The sequence below is a fragment of the Equus quagga genome, chromosome 11 (assembly GCF_021613505.1).
Source record: "Equus quagga isolate Etosha38 chromosome 11, UCLA_HA_Equagga_1.0, whole genome shotgun sequence".
Lineage (NCBI taxonomy): Eukaryota > Metazoa > Chordata > Mammalia > Perissodactyla > Equidae > Equus > Equus quagga.
The window spans coordinates 42,502,772-42,525,037 of NC_060277.1; the positions used below are offsets into that span (position 1 = coordinate 42,502,772).

Here is a 22,266-nt window from a genome sequence, read left to right on the forward strand (position 1 = left end):
TAGTTTCTAATCTACCCAGGAAACTTAATTAGTTATTGGAAGATTGCTTTGTGACTGTGTGATCAAAGAAAAAGGGTTAAGTGATCCTGGAAGATATTTCACCAGGCTGTAATAGAGCTTGTCTTCCATGTTAGGATATACTTTTCTAGCATCCAGATAACTCATCTTTGCTGATTATGTCAGTCGGTCTCTGTCTTCCCCTCTGACCATCTGCCTCTCTCTTTTTCTCCCTTTGTGATAAAGACAGACATGCACGTGTCACGTAAATTCTGACAGATGTATGTTTTTAAATTCTCTCATTTGTCATTAACCACAAACCTCAGTATTTCATACAGGGCAATTAATTTTTTCTTCTTTTTAAAATGTCATATATTTTGAGAATACACCTTGGTCATTTAATATATTCGAACTGATTTAGATTAAACAAATATAATTCAGTACATATATTATTTAATTTAATCCTCAAAACATTTCTGTGAAGTAAGTTATACCCATTTGCCCAAGAAAATACTAAGTCTAAAGAGGAGTTAAATGAGTTGCCTAAAGTTATACAGTTAATAAGCACCACAATTAGGAATCAGAGTTTCTCTGTGATTTCAAGCCACCCTTTCCATACATCATAACAGCCTGATCAGAAAGAGCCTAGAAGTCCCCATATATGACTCATCTCTTTTAGGTGGATTATTTCCATAAACATTATCCATTCTGTAGTGGTTTTTAGTTGACTCAACTTCAGAATGACCATTTCTGACCTTGTAACCCTCCTTATTAACTCAGAAAGTGGAAGGAAATAAAAGATTGGAGATCTTTGAGAAAAGAAAGAATAAGTGTTGAAGTTGGGAAAGTATCAAATAAATGAAGGACTAGATAGCTTTAGCAAGGAGACGAGAAGGAAAGCTAAAAATATATGTATGGAAATACAGATGAATTGAAGGATGGCTAAACTTGTAACTCAAGACTGGATTTTCTCCATTTCATGAGAAATGAAAGGGTTTTTGGAGGGAGAAGAGGAGGGGATGGACCTGAGGAGATTTGGAGAAAGGAAGAGGTCTGAAACAATATCTTTGGGGATCAAGAAGAGAAAAATGTTTGAAGTTGCTGATAGACTTGTATTTTAGGAATGGATATTTTTGCACTTTTAAAAATTGTGGTAAAATGTGCCTAACATAAAATGTGCCGTTTTAACCATTTTTAAGTGTACAAATCAGTGACAGTCTCAGTGTTGTACAACCATCAACACTGTCCATTTCTAGAACTTTTTCATCATCCTGAACAGAAGATCTGTACCCGGTAAACAGTGACTCCCTGTTCCTTTCTTACCTTAGCCGCTGGTTATTCTACTTTCTGTGTCTATGAATTTGACTATGCAAAGTACTTCATATAAGTGGAATCATACAATATTTGTCCTTTTGTAACTGGCTTATTTCACATAGCATAATGTTTTCAGGGTTGATTTATGTTGTAGCATGTCAGCACTTCATTCCTTTTTAAGGCTGAATAACATTCCGTTGTATGTATGTACTACGTTTTGTTTATCAGTCATCGATGGGCATATGGATTGTTTCTTCTTTTGGCTACTGTGAATAATGCTGCTCTGAATGTTGGAGTACAAAAGAATGGGTTTTAAAACTACATCTTAAAAAATCTTTTATGAAATCACTGTTTATGAAGTGACTATTTAATTATACTTCCATGCTGTTAAGTCATTCTGAAAGCCTGGTTAATTTGTTTGAGGAAAAGATAACATTGTTTGACTCCCCCTCATGTTTTTGCTGAGCACGTTCTAATGTTGCAATGACCATAACCTGCTTCAAGAATTCACATTAGTCACTTAATAGAATGGAGAAAATGAATGAAAAAGTATTGTGATTATCAGATAACCTGCATCTCATTTCTGGGGAATAATCAAATTGCTTTTATCATAAGGATATGAGGATCTTTAAATCATTTATAAAATGCGGTCCTAGTCAGCCAGGTAACATTTAGTTTATATTCATGGTTTTAAGAAATGTTAAAATTATTGTGCTTTATAGCACTGCTGGCACTATCCAGTGAAAATGTCTTTCTTATGGACATCTCATGATTTCCTGTTATCAGCCCAATACCTAAGATTCTGGAACTTCGTCTTCAATATTTAGACTAGATTATTGTTGTCACATTACTGAGGTTGAACTATCTCATGCATTAACTTTTAATTGTTATTTGATCAAGGTGTATATCAAGGATAAATATAGTAATTTATAAGCAAAATAATCGACATGCAATTCAGGATTCTAGTGAGTTCCTTTTAAATTTGAAGTAATTAAAAAATAGTTCTAGTATTATATCGTTAGTTATAAATGTATTTGGAACAGATATAAAAATAAAGGATAAAATGAATTGTCAGAGTTCAAATTCTTTTATATGAGCTATTCAACTAGGTAAAAAGTTCGTTTGAGGCCTTTACAAACTACAACTAGTCAGTAGTTACTCTGTTTGAATAAAAGAATATATTGATTCAATTAAGGCAGGAACTGTCTGTTGAGCTAACTCAAGATAGACTGATTCCTATTTATAAATAGTCATAAAAATAGTGAATAATTAATAACTTTAAAAAATAAAGATAGCTAGTACATGCCTAACAATGAAAAAATAATAATTCAATACCTACCATAATCCATATTTTAAGAAAAAGGATACATATATAAAATTTACTAGAGGAGTATTCAAGTTAAAATTAATAGCACAGAGAGGACCAATTTAATGTGTATTCTGTCAGTGAGACACTTGGGCGGTTCTCTGTCTTTTTGGTTGTAGTTCATATGTCAGTCAGCATTTTGTGGAGAGTTCTACGAAGCTGAAATTCAGATTTGCAGTAAGTCTTTTCAGTATAGAATATAACAATCTCAGTCATTCTGGGGTCTGTCATTTAAAAAACAACAACAACATTTTTCTCTTTGATTGATCATAGCTATTATTGAAATAGCTGGCAACGTGTGACATGGTGCTATAATTTAGACTGAAAAAATTGAATTGTGAATAATATCCACTCAGCTTAAATTTCTCTGTTTCTAGTCTCCAGAGCATCTTTTGTATTTCTTTTTCTGCGGAAACAGCTTCTTAACATAATGTTCCTACATTTTCCCAGGGGAAAAGGAGGACTTCACAGGTCAAATTCTTGTCCAAAGTATACAAGAGAAACTTGTAGAACAAAAATAGAGGGGAAAAAAGATTCTGAATTTCCTAGTACAGGAAATGAAATTTGTATTCCACTTAAGCTTTTAACAAATGTGCTTTACACATACATCATGGAGTCAATGTCAAGGAGGTGAAAATTTATGGATATGATGATGATTCAGATGTTTAGATTTGAGGCTGATCTCTGCATAGATCATTCCCCCCTCTCTTCCTCTGTAGGTAGAAGTGAGCTGTAGAATCGTTCTTAGGATCATTAGATTACAAACTAGACAGGGAGCTCCGTGTGTTTGATGATTTCCCCGTTAAAATCAACTTTTCAGACTATCCTCCTTCCTGTTTACACAGGCAGTTCTTCAAATAATAAATCAACTGTCCATTTAGAATGATCCGGGTAGATCAATTTAGAATTATTTGTAGACTCATTTCTCTGTACGGCCTGTGAACAGTTGTAGACTTTCTTTTCTTACTAAACAAAATTTGGAAGATGAAGTTTGTACCATTTTTTACAGCATTATTGAGGAGTAATTGATATATAATAAACTGCACATAAAGTGTGCAATTTGATTGGTTTTTACTTGTGAAATCATCATTCCCTGGATAAGATGATGAACATATCCATCAGACCTAACGTTTCCTCCTGCCCCTTTCTAATCCCTGCCTCCCCTTTCTCCCTTCCGTCTCCCCCCCTTATCTGGCAACCGCCAATCTGCTGTTGAGAATTTATTTTCTAGAATTTTCTATAAATGGAAGCATACAATATGTGCCCCCCCCAACACTTGCTTCTTTCAACTTTAAATTCATCCATGTTGTTACGTATATCAATAGTTCATTTCTTTTTATAGCCGAGCAGTATTTTGCTGTATATATTCATTTGGAGTAGGGGTTGGCACTTCTTTTCTCTAAAGGACCAGATAGTAAATACTTCACGTGTTATGGGCCTGGATTCTCCCTTCTTGCCCTGTGGTCTAAAAACTCCAGATAGTAAGCTGGGGCAGGGGTAGGACTCACTTAATTTGTTTCCCTTCTCTCAAGTACTATTGATCTGTGCTGCCTCTTGTCCAATTTTTGAAAACCATTCTGTGACATTGTATTTTTAGTTGTTTAGTGGGAGTACGGCCTAGTCTAGTGCTTGTGCTTGTTACTCAGTCTTGGCTGGGAGTGGAAAATTTTTCTATACGTTTTTAATGCACTTAATTTTTTTTTCAATTTTAGTGCCTTTGTATTTAAAACTATTATGCCCATATATGTGAGTTCTGTGTTTTCATATTATATTGATGGCATAGAATATGTAGCTCCAATACTAAGAAGAGGATGAGTGACTTGGATTCCCTAGGAGCTCATCTCTTAAAATAGTCGTCTATTTACACAGGAATATTAAAATATGTTAATACATTAATATTGTACCTCTCATTTAGGAGTTGCTGTCACTCTCTTACTGATTGCTTATGTTGGTTTTTTCTTTATGCTTTTTATATTAAAACCTTTTATATTATGAAATATAATACACATACAGAAAAGAACATAAAACATGAATGTACAGCTTAATGAAATTTCATGTAAGCAACACCCATTTAACCACTTCTCAGGACAAGAAAGAATATATTTCCAGCATCTTAGATGCCTTCAGCATGTTCTTTCTCATTCACAAACTTCTCCCCCCCACCAAAGATAGCCACTACCCAGACTTCTGTGGTTTTACTTCCTTGCTCTTCTTTATACTTTTATTACTTACGTATGGATCTCTAAACAGTAGAGTTTGGTTTTAACTGTTTTTGATCTTTACGTAAATGCAACCCCATGTTCTTTTATGTTTGGCTTCTTTTGCTCAGTCATGATTTTGAAATTTATCCATCATATGTGGAGTTTGTTCTTTTCATTGTACTATATATATATATGTAAAACATAGTGTTATATGTAGGCATTTGGATGGGCTGCAGTTTGGGGTGATTACTCATAATTGCCAAACATATTTGTGTGTGTGCTTTAGGACACGTGCATTCACACATGTTTGTTGGGTATACGTATACCTAAAATTGGAATTTTCATTTCTCTAATTATGAGTGAGTTTGAATATTTTTATGTATTCTTAATATCCGTTTTTTGTGCAAATTGTCTTTTTCTTACTTTTCCATCAGGTTATTAGCCCTTTTCCCTGTCAGTTTTGAAAAGTTTTTAATAATAAGGTTGTTAGTCCCTTTTCTATGTGGTGTATGTTGCAAATATTTTCTTAGAGTTTGTCAGGTGTCTTTTTGACTTTATTTTGTGGTATTTTTGCCTTGCTAATTTTTTTTATTTTTATATGGTATGATTCACCAATATTTTCTCTTGTTATATCAGAGTTAAAGAGGAATTTACCCAAGTTTGTTTTGCTTCTAACACTTGTTTTGTTGAGGTTTGTAACCTTTATAAGGTCTTTTTGTTTTGTTTTGTTTACTTAGATTGCCAATCCATTTGGAGTTTATTCTTGTGAATTGTGTGAGGTTTGGATCTTAGTGTATCTGTTGATAAATAGAAATTATTAATTTTAATGTAGTCAAATTTATCGATCTTTTCCTGTATGATATATTGTAATCTATGTGGATAGCCAGTTATCCCAGCATTGTTTATTAGGAAGACCATCTTTTCTCCACTGCTCTGCATTGCCACCTTTGTTGTAAGTCAAGTGTCTATGTATGTGTAGGTCTGTTTCTAGGTTCTCTATTATTTTCACTGGCCCACTTGTCTGTGCTGATGCCAACACCTCATTTTCTTTATTGCTGAAGCTTTATAAGAAGTCTTGACATCTAATGGAGCCAGTCTTCTTATTTTGTTCTTCTTTAGGAGAATCTTTTACATTCTTGTTCTTTTGCTTTCCCATATCTATTTTCTAATGAGCTTATTAAGTCTCAGTGGACATAAGTTTTCAACTCATTTGGGTAAATACCAAGGAGTGGGATGCTGGATCATATGGTAAGAGTATGTTTAGTTTTGTAAGAAACTGCCAAACTGTTCTCCAGAGTGGCCGTACCATTTTACTTTCCTGCCGGCAGTGAATGACAGTTTCTGTTGCTCCACATCCTCATTACATTTGATGTCAGCATTCTGGATTTTGTCCATTCTAATAGGTGTGTAGTGGTATCTTGTTGTTTTAATTTGCATTTCTCTGATGACATATGATTTTGAACATCTTTTCGTATGCTTACTTACCATCTGTATATTTTCTTTAGTGAGGTGTCCGTTCAGGTCTTTGGCCCATTTTTTTAATTAGGTTGCTCGTTTTCTTATTGTTTGAGTTTTACAAGTTCTTTGTATATTTTGGATAACAGTCCTTTATCAGATATGTCTTTTGCAAATATTTTTTCCCAGTTTCTGGCTTGTCTTCTCATTCTCTCTTGATCAACATTGCATTTTCATATCTGAGTGTCAGAGTTATGCTGATTTTATAAAATGAATTGGGAAATATTCCTTCTTTTTCTCTTTTCTGGAAAAATTTGTATATGATTGAAATTAATTTTTCCTTAAACGTTTGGTAGAATTTGCTGAAGAATCTACCTAGACCTTTTGCTTTCTTTGTGGAGATCATTAAAATTTTTTATAGTAGGACAACTAAGATAATCTATTTTTCTGTGTGTCAGTTTTAGTACATTATATTTTTCTAGAAGTTTTTCCATTCTAAATTTTCAAACTTGTTGGTATAAAGGTGTTTATAATATCCTTCCATTATTTTTTAGTATATGTAGGCGGCTATGTTCTCTTTATTATTCCTGATACTGATTATTTGTGCCTTACCCTTTTTATTGTCAGTCTCATTAGGGGTTTATCAATTTAATCATTCTTTTAGGAGAAATAAGTTTTAATCTCTTAATCCTCTTTAGTGTATGTTTTCTAATCATGTATTTCTGCGCACTGTTTTTTTTTTTTTTTTTTTTAAGATTTTATTTTTTCCTTTTTTCTCCCCAAAGCCCCCCGGTACATAGTTGTGTATTCTTCGTTGTGGGTTCTTCTAGTTGTGGCATGTGGGACGCTGCCTCAGCGTGGTCTGATGAGCAGTGCCGTGTCCGCGCCCAGGATTCGAACCAACGAAACACTGGGCCGCCTGCAGCGGAGCGCGCGAACTTAACCACTCGGCCACGGGGCCAGCCCCTGCGCACTGTTTTTTTTAAATATTTTCTTTGGGTTTAATTTACTGTTATTTTTCTAATTTTTTGATGTGGTTGGTTAACTCATTTTCAGCATTTCTTCTTTTTTGATAGATGCATTTTGGATTATAAATTTCTAATTTAGATTTAGCTGCACCTCACAAGTTTTGATATATTGTTATTTTGTTGTCTAGTTTGAAATATTTCATAATTTCTATTGGAATTTCCTTTCTATTCTATAGGATATCTTTTTAGACATGAGAATTTTCTGGTTAGTTTTGTTTTTGACTTCTAACTGAATTATTGTGTTCAGAGACTATAATATGAATTACTTTATTTGTTTTAATTTGCTTTGTCAGGGAAGTGGGAGAACCCTCCCCCAGCTTTTCCTTAAGGTTCTTATGGCTGGTCAAATAATTAAAAAGGTAGGTTAGCAAGAGAAAATCAAGCAAAGTTTAATAGTGTGTATACACAGGAGAAACTCAGGAGAAACTGAGTAACTCAGCCAAGTGGCCAAGCTTCCTGTTTAAGTATCTTCAGCTACAGACCAGGAGGATGTTGGGGTGGTGATTTGGGGCTTCAAAGAGGAGGAAGGCAACTCACATGGAAAGGGAAAAGCAAGTGTTTGGCGAATAGAACTTTGATAAGAGTGGGCTTAGCAAGGATCCTCCCAATCTGCCGAAACCTAGAGTTATCTGTGATGATGGCCTGTACTGGGGACAGGTCTTTATTTTAAACTTCTTTTAGGCACTTAGGGGGGAAAGGTCGAATGTTCTTCCTGAGTCTGAGCCTTTATTGTCTTCAGCTGGAAATAATCCACATACCAGAGTGGTGCATCTTGGGGCGGCCTGCCCTGACCCCATCAGCTTCATGGCCCTGTGCATTGCCAGTTTTTGTAAATGTTGTGTGTGTGCATGTTCTGTGCTCCATGTGTTGTGCCGCTGCTGAGTGGTGTTGTAGACAGTTTTGTTAATGGTGTTGCTGAATTCTTCTGTATTCTTGCTTTTGTACTCTGCTTTTGCCATCATTTACTGAGAGAGGAAAGTTAAAATTCCTACTGTGATTGTGGATTTGTTTAATTTCGTCACATACATTTGTTAATTGTTTTATTTTACATATTTTGTAGCTGTGTTATTAGATGCATATACATTTCTGACAAATTGAACGTGTTATTATTTTGAGGTATCTTCCTTTGTCTCAATAATACTTTTTACCTTGACATTTTCTTTGTCTGATAATAAGATAGTTATACATCGTGTTGGTATTTATTCTCTGAATATTGACAGCCCAACATTTCTTCTTGTATCCCTTTGCAAAATGACTCAGCTTTCTCTTGTTTACTTTAGCATCTTACTAATCTTTCCCCTGTCTTATTTATTTTCCTCTATATTTCACTTAACCAAACATCATTTTCAGGTGATTTATTTCTATTGGCCAATAGATTCTTTATTTAAACACGTCATTGTTGGTAGTGGTGGTTTTTTTTTTTTTTTTAACAATAATCTAGAGCATTTTGTTACGCCTGTACTAGGATTTAGAAAGCAAACCAGAATAGAAAAGTGTAGGCTATGAAAAAGTCTCTTAGGATAATAATAAACTTATTGGCTCATCCAAGTTTTATCTGGGCCTATGGGCATATGCTGCTTTCATTTACTAGAATTTACTAGAATTTACTAGAATTCCTAATAATTTAGGCCTTCTTAATAATAGCATTTTCTCAAATTCAAAAGGGCACTAGTGATCCCATAGTAAGTGCATTTGCTTTCTCTTTTTTTCTAGTAGTAGATATGTTGGACATAGTCTTCTCTTTGGAGAACTTTCTGTTTGGGTAAGAAGTGGGATTTGATATAAGTCAGTATTTAAGATACTGTAAGTTTTTTGAAGGTATTTTGTTGCAGTTGAAAAGTATAAGTTAGTAGGTATTATAATTATAGCTTTTAGACAGAGTAGTTAATTTTGAGTTATTGAGCTTATTCTTATTTTTAAAAAGATCATCTTTCCCTCTTTTTAACTTTTAATTTGGAATAATTATAGACTCAATGTCTTTTTAAAGCAATTTTTCTATGTCTGATATATCATCAATTTATGGTGAATGAAGTTCTTTTAAATAATGTTCATTCTGTTACCTGACAAGTTTTATTTTCCCTTCTTTCTGTGAGAAACTTTTCTGGAAATAATTTTGCAGCTTTCTTTCCTGGACAGGTGTTTGTAATATTTGTATTTTGGAAATTGAAGCAAATTGAACGTTAATTTTGTGTATCTTTATTTTTTCAAAAGCTGTAATAGATCTCCCCCCCCCACACACATTGCCTTATTTTCGCTACTTTCCAAAAACATCCTTTTGGTAGCCACACTATAGAAGCATTTAGTTAGAAGCAAATATTTTAAGAGTTGTTAGCATTTGTGTATAAGTTATGTTAATGTTCAGGTAACTTAAAGGCAAAACAATTACTTGGTACTAAATGAGTCAGGGTTTCTATTTTAACATATACGTATAAATGCATCTATCAGTGCTGAATTAACGCCTGACTCTGGGGATTTAAAATGTGATTGCTATATTATACGCAAGTACCCGGTCATGGTAAAATGGTGCCTATTATTTGACAATAATTATGTATACAATTTGGCAAAATAACTTTTTGAAAAGTAAAAACATTTTCAGAAAAGTCCCATCTTAAAAGTGAGAATTTGTGTTCTCAAAGTACTAATTATTTTACACATACATAGTAGGCCTTTAAATTATGATACATATTAAAACCCACTCAAATGATGGTGGTAATATACTATGGTAAGGAATAATAGGTACACGAATGAGAAGGAATGGTATTTAAAAGCTGAAATATATATATGCTATGTATTTGATAGATTTAAGAAATTTCTTGTTTAGGAAAAGGTAGTTATTAGATAGGCAAGTTGGAGGTAGGGGGGACACGTTAAATAGGATTTTGGCAAGCTTCCTGAAATGCATATGCATAGTAATTAGAGGCATATTGATTTTTAAATGTCAACCAGCTTTTATTCTTTTCTTTTTCCAGCATCTATTTATATGAACAGTAACTGTTCTTACTTCTAAAAGGGGGTTTATCAAGGTTTTTGTGAACATTTGTTATACAGGAAATAAATTACTAGTGATATGTATCACTAACATTAAATTTGTGATCCTAGCAATGATTTGTGGGAGATTTAAAGTTTTGTTGGTTGGATTAATTTCTTATTTGTCAATTGATGGCTAAGAAATTCTCCATTTCACAGTTGAGACTTAGGGACATTTCTTCATGCTTTCTACTTGCATGCAGTGAACAAATGCCTTCAGTCTTGCTTATAACCTTCAACAACATGCCAAAGCTAATTACTTCAAGTATCACTTGTATTCCAAACTTAAGTAGCATTTTGCTAAATTGGTTTAATTTAGGATTGTGTTCATAAACCATTAGCATTCTTTTAGTGGCCTTTAATGCTTTATAGGCCTTTAAGGAGTGTTGGAGAACAGAGGATGTTCCCGGGAACTGGGTATCTACCTTATTTCGTAAAATCTAAGGTGCTTTGAGAGTATGCTTTCTTAGTCTTACTAGATTGAGTCAATGGAAGGTAACCACACAACCACCTGACACCTGTCACCTGGTAACAATGATTAGAAGACACTGTAGAGTATCAGAGTCATTTTGATTTCAGGGAAGTTAAAATATGAATAAATGCATATCCTGGAATTTTTGAAGTAGAGTTTTTGAAGTCACTAACTAAATTTAAAAGGATGGTTATGATAATCATGTGTTCTGATTTTTTTTATGATTAGACTAGTATGGTACACTGAGAATTTTTCATTTGATTGTTGTGAGTTTGCTGTTTTTTCCTTCACTTTAGATACTATTCAGTGTTCCGTTCTCAGATTCATGTAATAGAATTTACAATCATCCTAGAGATAATTTTTTACCTGCCATAAAAGGCTATTAACTTTGCTATCTCGATTCTGAGGGGACTCCTATCTTGACCTAGTTGCTTTGGGCAAGGAGTATAGGCAATTTTGTATTCTTTATGTACAATAATGTTAAGACTGGAGTTGTGTCCATTACTCACAGTGTCCATTAGGAAAAGATTTATGATAAAAGGAAGATGAGATAAACACAAGAATATTTACTTTAATCATGCTCTTCTCATGCCCTACACCACTACACACTCCACAAGCACAATTCTCTAGATGGTATTTCCTCATTCACAATATTTGAATACAGTCAGGAATGATGGACCCCCTGAAGAGGGGATAGGAAGTGAGGGATGATGCCAGGGAAGGTAACTGTTATTTTTTTTTTCACCCTCTATATGGTTTGATTTTTATTCTCACGTGCATTTATTGTTTTTATAAGAAATCAGTAGGTCTTAGAAAATATGACTTCATATCGCTTACAAATTAAAGATATGGCATCTGACATTCTTCATGGTCCATTCCAAACTTCCTTTGGGTTTTCATCTCCAACTAAATTATCCGTTACTCTAGCATTCTTTGTCTCAAATTTTCTGCATTCTCAGGACTTTGTTTAAATTTCTCCCTTCGCCTTACTCACCCTTTAAGGCTAAGCCCAAATTCCACCTATTCAAACATTTCCATCTCCCTCCATAGCAAGTAACTCCTATTCCACTACTTTGCAATGGTGAATACCTCTGTACTTATCAGAGGCCACCTTTTGTTAGGTTAATTATTTATGTGTCTGGTTTTCCCATTAAATTTTGGGACTGAATTATTTAGGCTTGTGTTATCTCCTATAATGTGTAATATAGATATACAATGAGTGTTTCTTGAATTGGATCCTTATAGATTTGTAAATATATGCATTACTTATTTTAATATTCCCCCCAGAGACACTATGCAGTAATTTTGCTAGAATAACTAATATGCTAGAGTGTTCTGCATTTACATTTCCATTCTTAACATTTACCCACTATTTTCTGAAGTATAAGAATTATTCTTTTGCTGGTTCCTGTCCGATAGTGCAAAAGACAAGAATAACTTCATAGATATTGTTTTTTCACAGTTGTCTATCTGTTATACAAATTTTGATGATTATACAACCTTACATTTAAGGAAGAATATTTAAAAATAATGGGGTTTTTTTTGTCCTTTGTAGGTTACTTCCTCAGAATGTTGGCCTTCTCTATGTTGGAGGTTATGAAAGACCCTTTGCACAAATCAAGGTATGATTGTTTGTTTTCTAGTATACTTCTTGTACTGGTGGTTCACTTGTCCAGAACCCACCAAAACCCTGCAAATAACCGTCAACGTATCAAAAATATTGTGAATGTGAATTATTAATTTCATTTGCTTTTGCGTATCTTTGCTGAGGAAGAAATTGTTTTTCAAAGAGTTGATTATTTTAATGTTCTTGCCCATAGTAGAGTTGACTTTGACTGAAATACTTCAGTTGATTAGTTAAAAAGAGAACAATTTAGAGCCATAGATTAATCTTTCAGATTACCCCTCTGGCCATTAAAAAAATTTTGATAGGGCCTGGCCCCATGGCCCAGTGGTTAAAGTTCTGTGTGCTCCACTTTGACAGCCTGAGTTCGTGGGTTTGGATCCTGGGCACAGACCTACTCTACTCATTGGCCATACTGCGGAGATGTCCCACGTACGAAATAGAGGAAGATTGGCAGGGATGTTAGCTCAGGGCTGGGCGTCCTGAAGCAAAGAAAAAAAAAATTGAGGAGGATTGGCACTGGATGTTAGCTCAGGGCGAATCTTCCTCAGCAATAAATAAACAAACAAATAATTGATAGCTTTATTGAGATATAATAAATACAATAAACTGCACATATTTAAAGTGTAAAATTTGATAAATTTGACATGCTTACGCTTGTGGAATTCATCGCTATAATCAAGATAATGAATATATCCATCACCTCCCAAAATTTCCTTGGGCCCCTTTGACGTTCCCCCCTCCTGCCCTTCCTTTCACCCTTCCAGTCCCCAGGTGACCACTGGTCTGATTTCATGTCATTATAGATTAATTTACATTTTCCAGAATTTTATATAAATGAGTCATACAGTATTTCTCCCTGCCTCTCTCCCTCTCTCCCTCTCTCTGCTTTCTCTCTCTCTCTCTGCTTCTTTCAATCACCATAATTATTTTGAGATTCCTCCACGTTGTTGTACTTATAAATAGTTCATTCTTTTGTATTGCTGAATAGTATTCCATTATATGGTTCTAGCACAATTTCTTTATCCTTTCACCTGTTGAGGGACATTTGGGTTGTTTGTACTTTTTGGCTGTTACAGATAAACATGCTGTGAACATTTGTATACAAGTCTCTGTATGGATATATACTTTCATTTCTCTTGGGTAAATACCTAAGACAGGAGTGGCTGGGTTAAATGACAGTTGTGTGTTTAACTTTTTAAGAAACTACCAAACTTTTCTCACCAGCAGGGTGTGAGAGTGCCAGTTCCTCCACACGCTCACCAATGTTTGATGGTCAGTCTTTTTAAATTGAACCATTCTTGTAGGTGTGCAGTGATGTTTGATTGTAGTTTTAATTTGTGTTTCTGTAATGACTAATAATGTTGAGCATCTTCTCGTGTGCTTATTTGCCATCTGTACATCTCTAGTGAAGTGTATGCTCAAATCTTGCCATTTTTTAGTTGGATTTTTGTTTTTTTACTGTTAAATTTTGAGCATTCTTTATATCTTCTGGATGTAAGTCTTTATCAAATGTGTGATTTGCAGATAGACATTTTCTCCCAGCTGTGGCTCGTCTTTTCATTCTCTTAAAAGGGTCCTCAAAGAGCAGAACTTGTTAATATTGATGAAGTTTAGTTTATTAATTTTTTTTCATGGCTCATGCTTTTGGTGTTGATCTAAGAAATATTTGTCTAACCCAAAGTCACAAAGATTTTTCTCCTATGTATTCTTCCAGAATCCTTATAGTTTTAGGTTTTGTATTTAGAGTTATTATCCATTTAGGTTAATTTTTATATATGATTCAAGGTCTAAGGCACAGAGGAATGTCATCCCCCACCTCCTTTTGTGCATGTGGATATCCAGTTGTTCCATAACCATTTGTTAAGAAGATTATCCTTTCCACCATTGAATATCCTTTTGCCTCTTTGTTTCAAATCAATTGATCATCTATGTCTGAATCTACTTCTGGATTCTTTATTATGTTCCACTGACCTCTGTGTCTCTCCCTCTGCCTATACCACACCATCTTGATTATTGTAGCTTTATAATAAGTCATGAAGTTAGGTAGTATAAATCCTCCAACTTTGTTCTTTTTCAAAGTTGTTTTGGCTAATCTAGGTTCCTTTAATTTCCACATGAATTTTGGAAGCACCTTGTCAATTTCTATAAAAATGCCTCATGAAATTTTTATTTGTATCACACTGAATCTGTAGATCAGCTTGATGAGAAATGATATCTTAACAATATTGAATCTTGCGGTTCATGAAGATGTCTCTCAGCAGTATTTTGTTATTTCAGTGTATTGGTCTTGCACGTTTTTGAAATAAATTTATTTGTAAATGTTTTATATTTGTGATGCTATTATAAAAGTATTTTTGTTTCAATTTCTGATTGTTCATTGCTAGTATTTAAAAAGATGATTAAATTTCTTTTGTTTTTAAATCATACAATTTTACTATACTCAATTATTCTAGTAGCATTTTTGCAGATTTGATAGGATTTTCTACATAAATGATTATGTCATCTACTAAAAAAGACAACTTTCCTTTTCCTTCTGATCTGGATGCCTTTTATTGCTGCTTCTTACTTTTTTTTTTTTTTATTGCTTTTTCTTACTTTTTTACTGGCTAAAAACTACAGTACAGAGTTGAATAAAAATGGTAAGAAGAGACATCCTTGCCTTCGTCCTGATCTTAGAGGGAAAGCATCCAGTCTTTCATCAAAAATTGTTTTTATAGGGGGCTGGGCCTGTGACCTAGTGGTTAAGCTCGGTATGCTCTGCTTTGGTGGCCAGAGTTGGGTTCTCAGCACGGACCTACACCACTCAGTGGCAGCCATGCTGTGGTGACAGCCTACGTTCAAAATAGAAGGAGATGGGGTCAGATATTAGCTCAGGGTGAATCTTCCTCAGCAAAAAAAATACTTTTTGTAGTAATATTATTTGAGGGTTGAATTGTAGATTCCACCTAGGCTTTCCTGTAAGAAATGGAATAATAATATGAAAGTTCAAGGTAGTTAATAAAAAGGCAAGTTTGAGATCATCCTTTTTCTTTGTTATTATAATTTTTGTTAATGTTTTCTGGCAGGCCTAAAAAATTTGTTGTTTGTTTAGTTTTCTGATTTTTCTTCACAGTTGTTTCTTGGCTCCATGAATTATTTTTCTCCTGTTCATTTGTGGGATGTGAGTTTAAATTCCTTTCCATATGCATATATGACATATATTTTTATGCTTTGAAAAACAAGGAATTTTCAGAATAGGACATAAAAGGTATTTAATACTGAGGAGGTTTAGTCACATTATTGACATTTTTAAATGAAAAATCGTGTCTTAGTTACCATAGCATCAGCATCTCTTTAAATACCTCCATTAATTTAACTTAAATTAAAACACTCTGAAAAGTTCATCATCAGGATCTTAAGTTGTGGACCCTCTTGAACTTTTCTGATTTCCTCAAGGAATGACAAGCATTCAGGTACATTTTCCTTCTATTTTTAATATCCCTGGAATACGAGTGGAGTTGGCAAGTCTCTTCATAAACCTCCCTCACTCTCCTCTTCACCCAATTCAGCAGTGTGGCCAGGAGTCGTAACAGGTTTCAGCAGGAACATTTCTGAAAGCCCAATTTTTTTCTGTTCATTGGTTTGGTAAATCCTGTTTCTCCTTATTAGAACTGAAATAACTAAAACTGAGAGGCTTATCTGATATATTTAGGGCAAGGAAAAATTTGTGCGTGTGTGTTTGTGTTACATACTGTTTCAAAAACATCGTCTAAGTGTGTGAGAGGGTAATTCTCCATCCCTCACCTGACTCATTAACATAACGTTTTCTTTATCCAGGCCCTTCCTAACAAGCCTGGTGACAGAGGTCAATCCCTTGTCAATCCTTTTTGCTGGGATAATCAACTCGGTAGAAAAAGTCCATTATTTTAGTGCACCTTTTTCCTTTGATGTTGCAGTGGGAGAGGTTTCACTCATACACTGTGAATGGACTTCTTATCTTTATTAATTATCCTAGTTCTTTCATAATTCCTATGGTTCTTATGAAAGTGTTATGTACATCTCTCCCTAATTGGAATACTTAAAAGTTAATTGGAGAACAATGAAAAGTCAGGATTTAAATGCTTGAGATTAAGGTAGAAATTTAACGTTCATTTCCTCCTTTGCCTTGCACCTGACTTTTTTAGGACATGAAGTACCAGTTTTATGCTCATTTTTCTCCCACTAAACTAAATGTAATGCTACTATGTGTGGCATAGATATCAGATATAACCTGTAATAAATGGAAACTGTTGTTTTTCTTAGGAAGATATTTGTTGTAAGTTTTTTTTTTTGTAAATCGAGAAAGGAAATTGTTCAGGAAAAGGAATTCTCATTCGTTAACATCACAGGACTAAGTGTGAGTGACATGTTAGAGGCTCTGTTAAAGAGACGTTTTACAATTCTGTTTCTAAAATGGAGCTTCATTTTATAAAGATCAGAAAGAGAAAAAGAAAAACACAAAAAGGTTAATAGATATTTGGACAGAGTCAAATGAGTTCAGAAATTTGCTGTAACATGACAATAGATATCTGTACTGTTAATATACATCATAAGTCATTACAACCATTCTTACGGACACACACACACACTCTTTCATCATTACCCATTTTTAGTTTTGATTTTCTATCCAAGCCCTAGATAAAGACACAAATATGTGCAAACATGGGACTTCATGGTAGTCTTAGACCAGTACATGTTCATGCTAGTTTCATTATTTTTAGGAGCAGTTATTCCAACTTAGTCAGCCCTGGTGGTCTAGTGGTTAGGATTCAGCGCCACCACCATGGGTTGGCTTTGTTTCCTGGTCAGGGAACCACACCACCTGCCTGTAGGTTGTCATATTGTAGCAGCTTTGTGACATTGCTGTGATGCTGAAAGCTATGCCCCCAGCATTTCAAATACAGCAAGTCACCCATGGTGGACAGGTTTCAGTGGAACTTCCAGGCTAAGACTAGGGAGAAGGACCTGGCTACTCACTTCTGAAAAAATTGGCCATGAAAACCCTATGGATAGCAGCAGAGCCTTGTCTAATAACAGTGCTGGAAGGTGAGAGGATGGCTCAAAAAGACTGGGCAGGGGTCTGCTCTGATGTGCACAGGGTCATGAGGATTTGGAAATTGACTCCATGGCACTAACAGCAAAATTCCAGCTTACTGTTTATTTCTTAACATCTTCTATAAGTCATCTGGAGGGTTCTTTTTTCAGATAAACTCAGTCATTTTATATATAACTTGCACCCAAAGCATTGACTCTATTCTCAGATCATTGATCCCTTTCAGAATCCTGTGAGAGCTATGGACTTGCTCCCTAGAAAAATTTACACACACACGTGCAGTGGGGTTCATGGACCCCACTGAAATGAGTTTAAGGATCCCAAAAGAAGAACCCTAAAAAGTGAATAAAATATGTTTTCCCAAGCTTTTCTATTAACCAAAAAGGTATTAAAAACATAAATTTAAGTTTTAGAGAAAATATGTCATCTGAAGTACTTGATTGTAAAAATACAGGGCTAGTCTCTTGTTTTATCCTAAAATATAGTAAACTAAATAAACCACTGATCATTTTATAATGAGTTGTAATACAGAACAAGAAAGGAGTTGCCTCACATGTCCACAGCTATTGTTTTGTGCTATAAATGAAGCAAATTTCACCCTCATCCAAGACTAACTTCTTTCAACTTTACTGAGATTAAGTTTCTAAGTGTACTGGGCTGTACATGACTTAGGGTTTTCTTAAGAGATATGGTTCATTATACCTTTATATGTAGTCTTTGAAATTAAAAGATGAAGTTTTGGTTAAAACAAAATTTTGCTTAATTCCTATTTGTATGCTTTCAAGTATCAGAAGTTTTCCAGAAGTCCTATATTTGGTGGGGGTTATTTCTGTACATCTTTGCATAATGACTTTATCTTAATTGTGTGTATCTATATTCTATTATTCATAAGTTATTTTTGTAGACTTGTTCAAGTTTAGTAGTTTACATTTTATACCTATTATTCTGTATTGTTTTCTAGAGCATTTCATGGTCTAGTAAAAATCTTAATGCTATTCTCATAGCTTTCTAGTCCTGGAGGCTCCACTTAGCAGACAGAATTCATAAAACAAGAAGGATTGAAGCCTGTCAGCATCACTTTTAATCAACTCAGGGGTTGTTATGGGAAGTCTCAAGGCCACAGGGCTGTCCCTCCCTGCAGGGCTTGGCATTCGTTGCCTCTTCCAGTTCTGACAGTCCAAGAAGTGTGTGAGTCTGTGAGGCTGAGTCAGACACAGTTTCTGCTTTGACACTGCACAACAGCTGAAAAGTATCTTCTGTATTTTAACCATGAATTCCATGCAGCAACCATATGTGAAAAGTAAGGAATATAGCCATTATTCTGAGGCACTACAGCTAAGTTCTTCTGTGCCTCAGAGCCTGGTTCCATCCCTGCTGAGGCACTGGCCGCCATTAGTCACAGTCTCAAACTCTAAGCTTTCTGAGCTTGAATTTTTAAAAATGTCTTTACAGCCAAGGAAATAGAAGATTGGTGTTTATACTCATATGCACATGCAGTAGATGCAAAGAAATAATGATCTGTTCTTCATTTTTGAAATTATATTTGAAAATTCATCAAATCATTCCCTCAGACATTTTTCTATTAAAAAAAGTAGAATATATTTTCTTTAAGGTATATTTCACTTAGATTGTTATTTAGTACTTGAAAATATTTTCGAGATGGCCAGTAACTTGTCACTTTTAATTTTTAGGGTAAATGAAATTTAAAGATAAAGTGTTTATTTGGGCCTCTATTATGAAATACTAAAGAAACTAGGAAAACTGATTTGGTTTGTTTACTGACGATCTTTTAGAAAACATCTGGCTTTTTGACTAAAAATTGACACACTTTTTACTAAAAGAAATTATTTAACATCCATATTTTAAACTCTAAAATATTTGAAGTATTACATCAGATAAAGATGCAGTCCCTGGGCCGGCCCGGTGGTGCAGCGGTTAAGTTCACACGTTCCGATTCTCGGGGGCCTGGGGTTCGCCGATTCGGATCCCAGGTGCAGACATGGCACCGCTTGGCAAGCCATGCTGTGGTAGGCGTCCCACATATAAAGTAGAGGAAGATGGGCATGGGTGTTAGCTCAGGGCCAGTCTTCCTCAGCCAAAAGAGGAGGATTGGCAGCAGATGTTAGCTCAGGGCTAGTCTTCCTCCAAAAAAAAAAAAAAAATTTAAATATTTAAAAAAAAATGATGCACACCCTAAAACTGAGTATTCTAGTTTACTGGCTTCCAAATTTTTGACCATGACCTGTAGGAATGTAAGAAATGTATTTCCGTTGAGATCCAGGACAGATACACGTACATGTATTTATACCAAAAAAACATAAACTGAAGTTTCAATGTAAGTGTGATACAGTAGCTATATTTTCTGTTCTGTTTATTTTTTTATTGACTGGCTTTTAAATGCTGGTCTTAACTCACTAAACTAACTTCTCTCTTAGAAAATGAGTCACGACTCACAGTCTGGCAAAGACTGCTGCAGGGTAGGACTTGTCCAGCTAGTGCTGCCATATGCTTCTGGCAGGAGAATGTCACTTTTATGTGATGCAGATGCTAGCGAGGAAGCTTCCCTGGCCCTGAGTTCATGATCACCCTCAGAGCTGCTTTGGAGGGGAGGAACATGATGAGATGTCAGAGTTGCTGGGAAGAGGGAGGAAGAAAATGACAGGCAAAGATAAATGAGAAATGAAGTAAGATGTTTTATGGAGCCAAGTAAAACTATTTTCTGTTTCAAAGAAATTCTAATTCTCAAGAACAGAAGGGAGCTGCTCTGTCTTCCAAATGATTTCATGTATTTTGAGTATAGAGAAAGAAGTTAAGGTAATGGAGGTGTATGAGAAAGTGAGAGAAGGCAATGGGATCAGATCTAGGTTTGTGTGACATAGTCGTTGAATAATGACTATATATTCTGTAGTACTGTAAATGAAGACGCAAATTGTCAGTATCTCATATTGCAGTAATAAGGGTGGATCTGGTTATCCCTTTGTTGAAAATAGATTCAAAAAGTGAAGGAACCTTTAAAAAATGCAAACTCTCATGGAAGCCAAAAGCCTCCCTACTTCTATGCAATAGCTGTTAAGTTGCTGACAACTTTTTATTCTGCACATTTGGTGACAGAATGCTTCAGGGTCACTGCTAGGCTGTCAAGTGAGCCCATATTGGAACTTTCTGGATGTTTAAAATCATGCATTATTTACCAACAAGACACATAGTACTTGCAGACCTAGTGTTCCAAAAAGTATTCTGTAGTAGTGCTTCTCCTGCAATTGAGTAATAATTAAGGCCTATAGTCACACATTTCAGTTTCAGTATTCTTATTTCGTGTCCTTAGAAAACTTATCTGCAAGGCTGTCAGCCCTGTAGGCTGTGTCTTGTGCACTTCTGTATCCTCAGCATTTAGCCTAGTGCCTGGGACACAAAATCAATCAGTAAATATTTATTAACATTGTTATTGAAGAATACCCGGAAAATCAAGTGTTTTTTATAATTGACATATAACGTTATATTAGTTTCAGGTGCAAAACATAATGATTCCATGTTTGTATACATTGTGAAATGATCACAATAGGTCTAGTTAACATCCGTCACCTTACATAGTTACAAAACTTTCTTTTTTTCTTGTGATGAGAACTTCTAAGATCTACTCTCTTAGAAACTTTCAAGTAGGCAATACAGTATTAACTGTAGTCACCATGCTGTACGTTACATCCCCGTGACTTACTTATTTTATAACTGGGTTTGTACCTTTTGACCCCCTCCACCCATTTCTCCCACCGCCTGCCTCTGGAAACCACCAATCTGTTTTCTGTATCTATGAGCTTTATTTTTTTGTTTTAACCATTAAGTATTTACCATGAAGTTCATCAAAGTATTTAAAACTCTGGTTCTGATTATATATGTATTTACAGCCTTAAAACTTTATTTTCTAAAGATTTTATTTTTTTCCTTTTTCTCCCCAAAGCCCCCCGGTACATAGTTGTATATTCTTCGTTGTGGGTCCTTCTAGTTGTGGCATGTGGGACGCTGCCTCTGCGTGGTTTGAAGAGCAGTGCCATGTCCGCTCCGCGCCCAGGATTCGAACCAACGAAACACTGGGCTGCTTGCAGCGGAGCGCGCGAACTTAACCACTTGGCCACGGGGCCAGCCCCATTAAAGCTTTATTTTCTAATCTCTGTTACATCTTTAATTGGAATGTCTTTGAGGCCATATAAATTATTTTATTTTCTAATTTAAGATTTCGTTGTAAATTATTTTTAACATCGATAGCTTTATTTGAAATGTAGATTTTGTGAATACATTATTCTGAGAACATTTTAAATATAGTCCTCAAGTTATTTTCTAATTAAGAAAGTTAGCATTTTTCTTAGTTGGAAATTCCAGTGATTTCCAATCTCTCTTGAGCTAGACATTTTATAGAAAAATATTAGAAGTTATTTTAGTATATTCTAGTTATTTTAAAAACTAGACTATCATATCAAACAGAGTTCTTGTTAAATGCAGTTTGGAAAGAAAAAGAATAAACAATTCTGTTTTGTAATTTTGAAATGTTCTCAAGAAAGTAAATGATCAGGTCTACTTAGGTATTTATTTCTAATGCAGTGGACCTCCTATTTTGGCAAAAGGATATAACATGGTACGTCTTATTCTGTTGTGATTTTTCCTACCAATATTTTACTTCCAGAAAGTAGTTGTCTGACTTAAATTTCAAAGGCAT

The 22,266-nt window shown here is 34.8% G+C and overlaps 1 protein-coding gene across 1 annotated transcript in view; it reads left to right on the plus strand.

Moving 5' to 3' along the window:
* The window catches only part of RNGTT (RNA guanylyltransferase and 5'-phosphatase), a 273,705-nt gene that overhangs the window by 216,238 nt on the left and 35,201 nt on the right, over positions 1 to 22,266 (plus strand). The window contains exon 14 of the mRNA XM_046676924.1: positions 12,416 to 12,482. Coding sequence (XP_046532880.1) covers positions 12,416 to 12,482 — 67 coding nt within the window. The remainder of the gene's footprint in view (positions 1 to 12,415; positions 12,483 to 22,266) is intronic.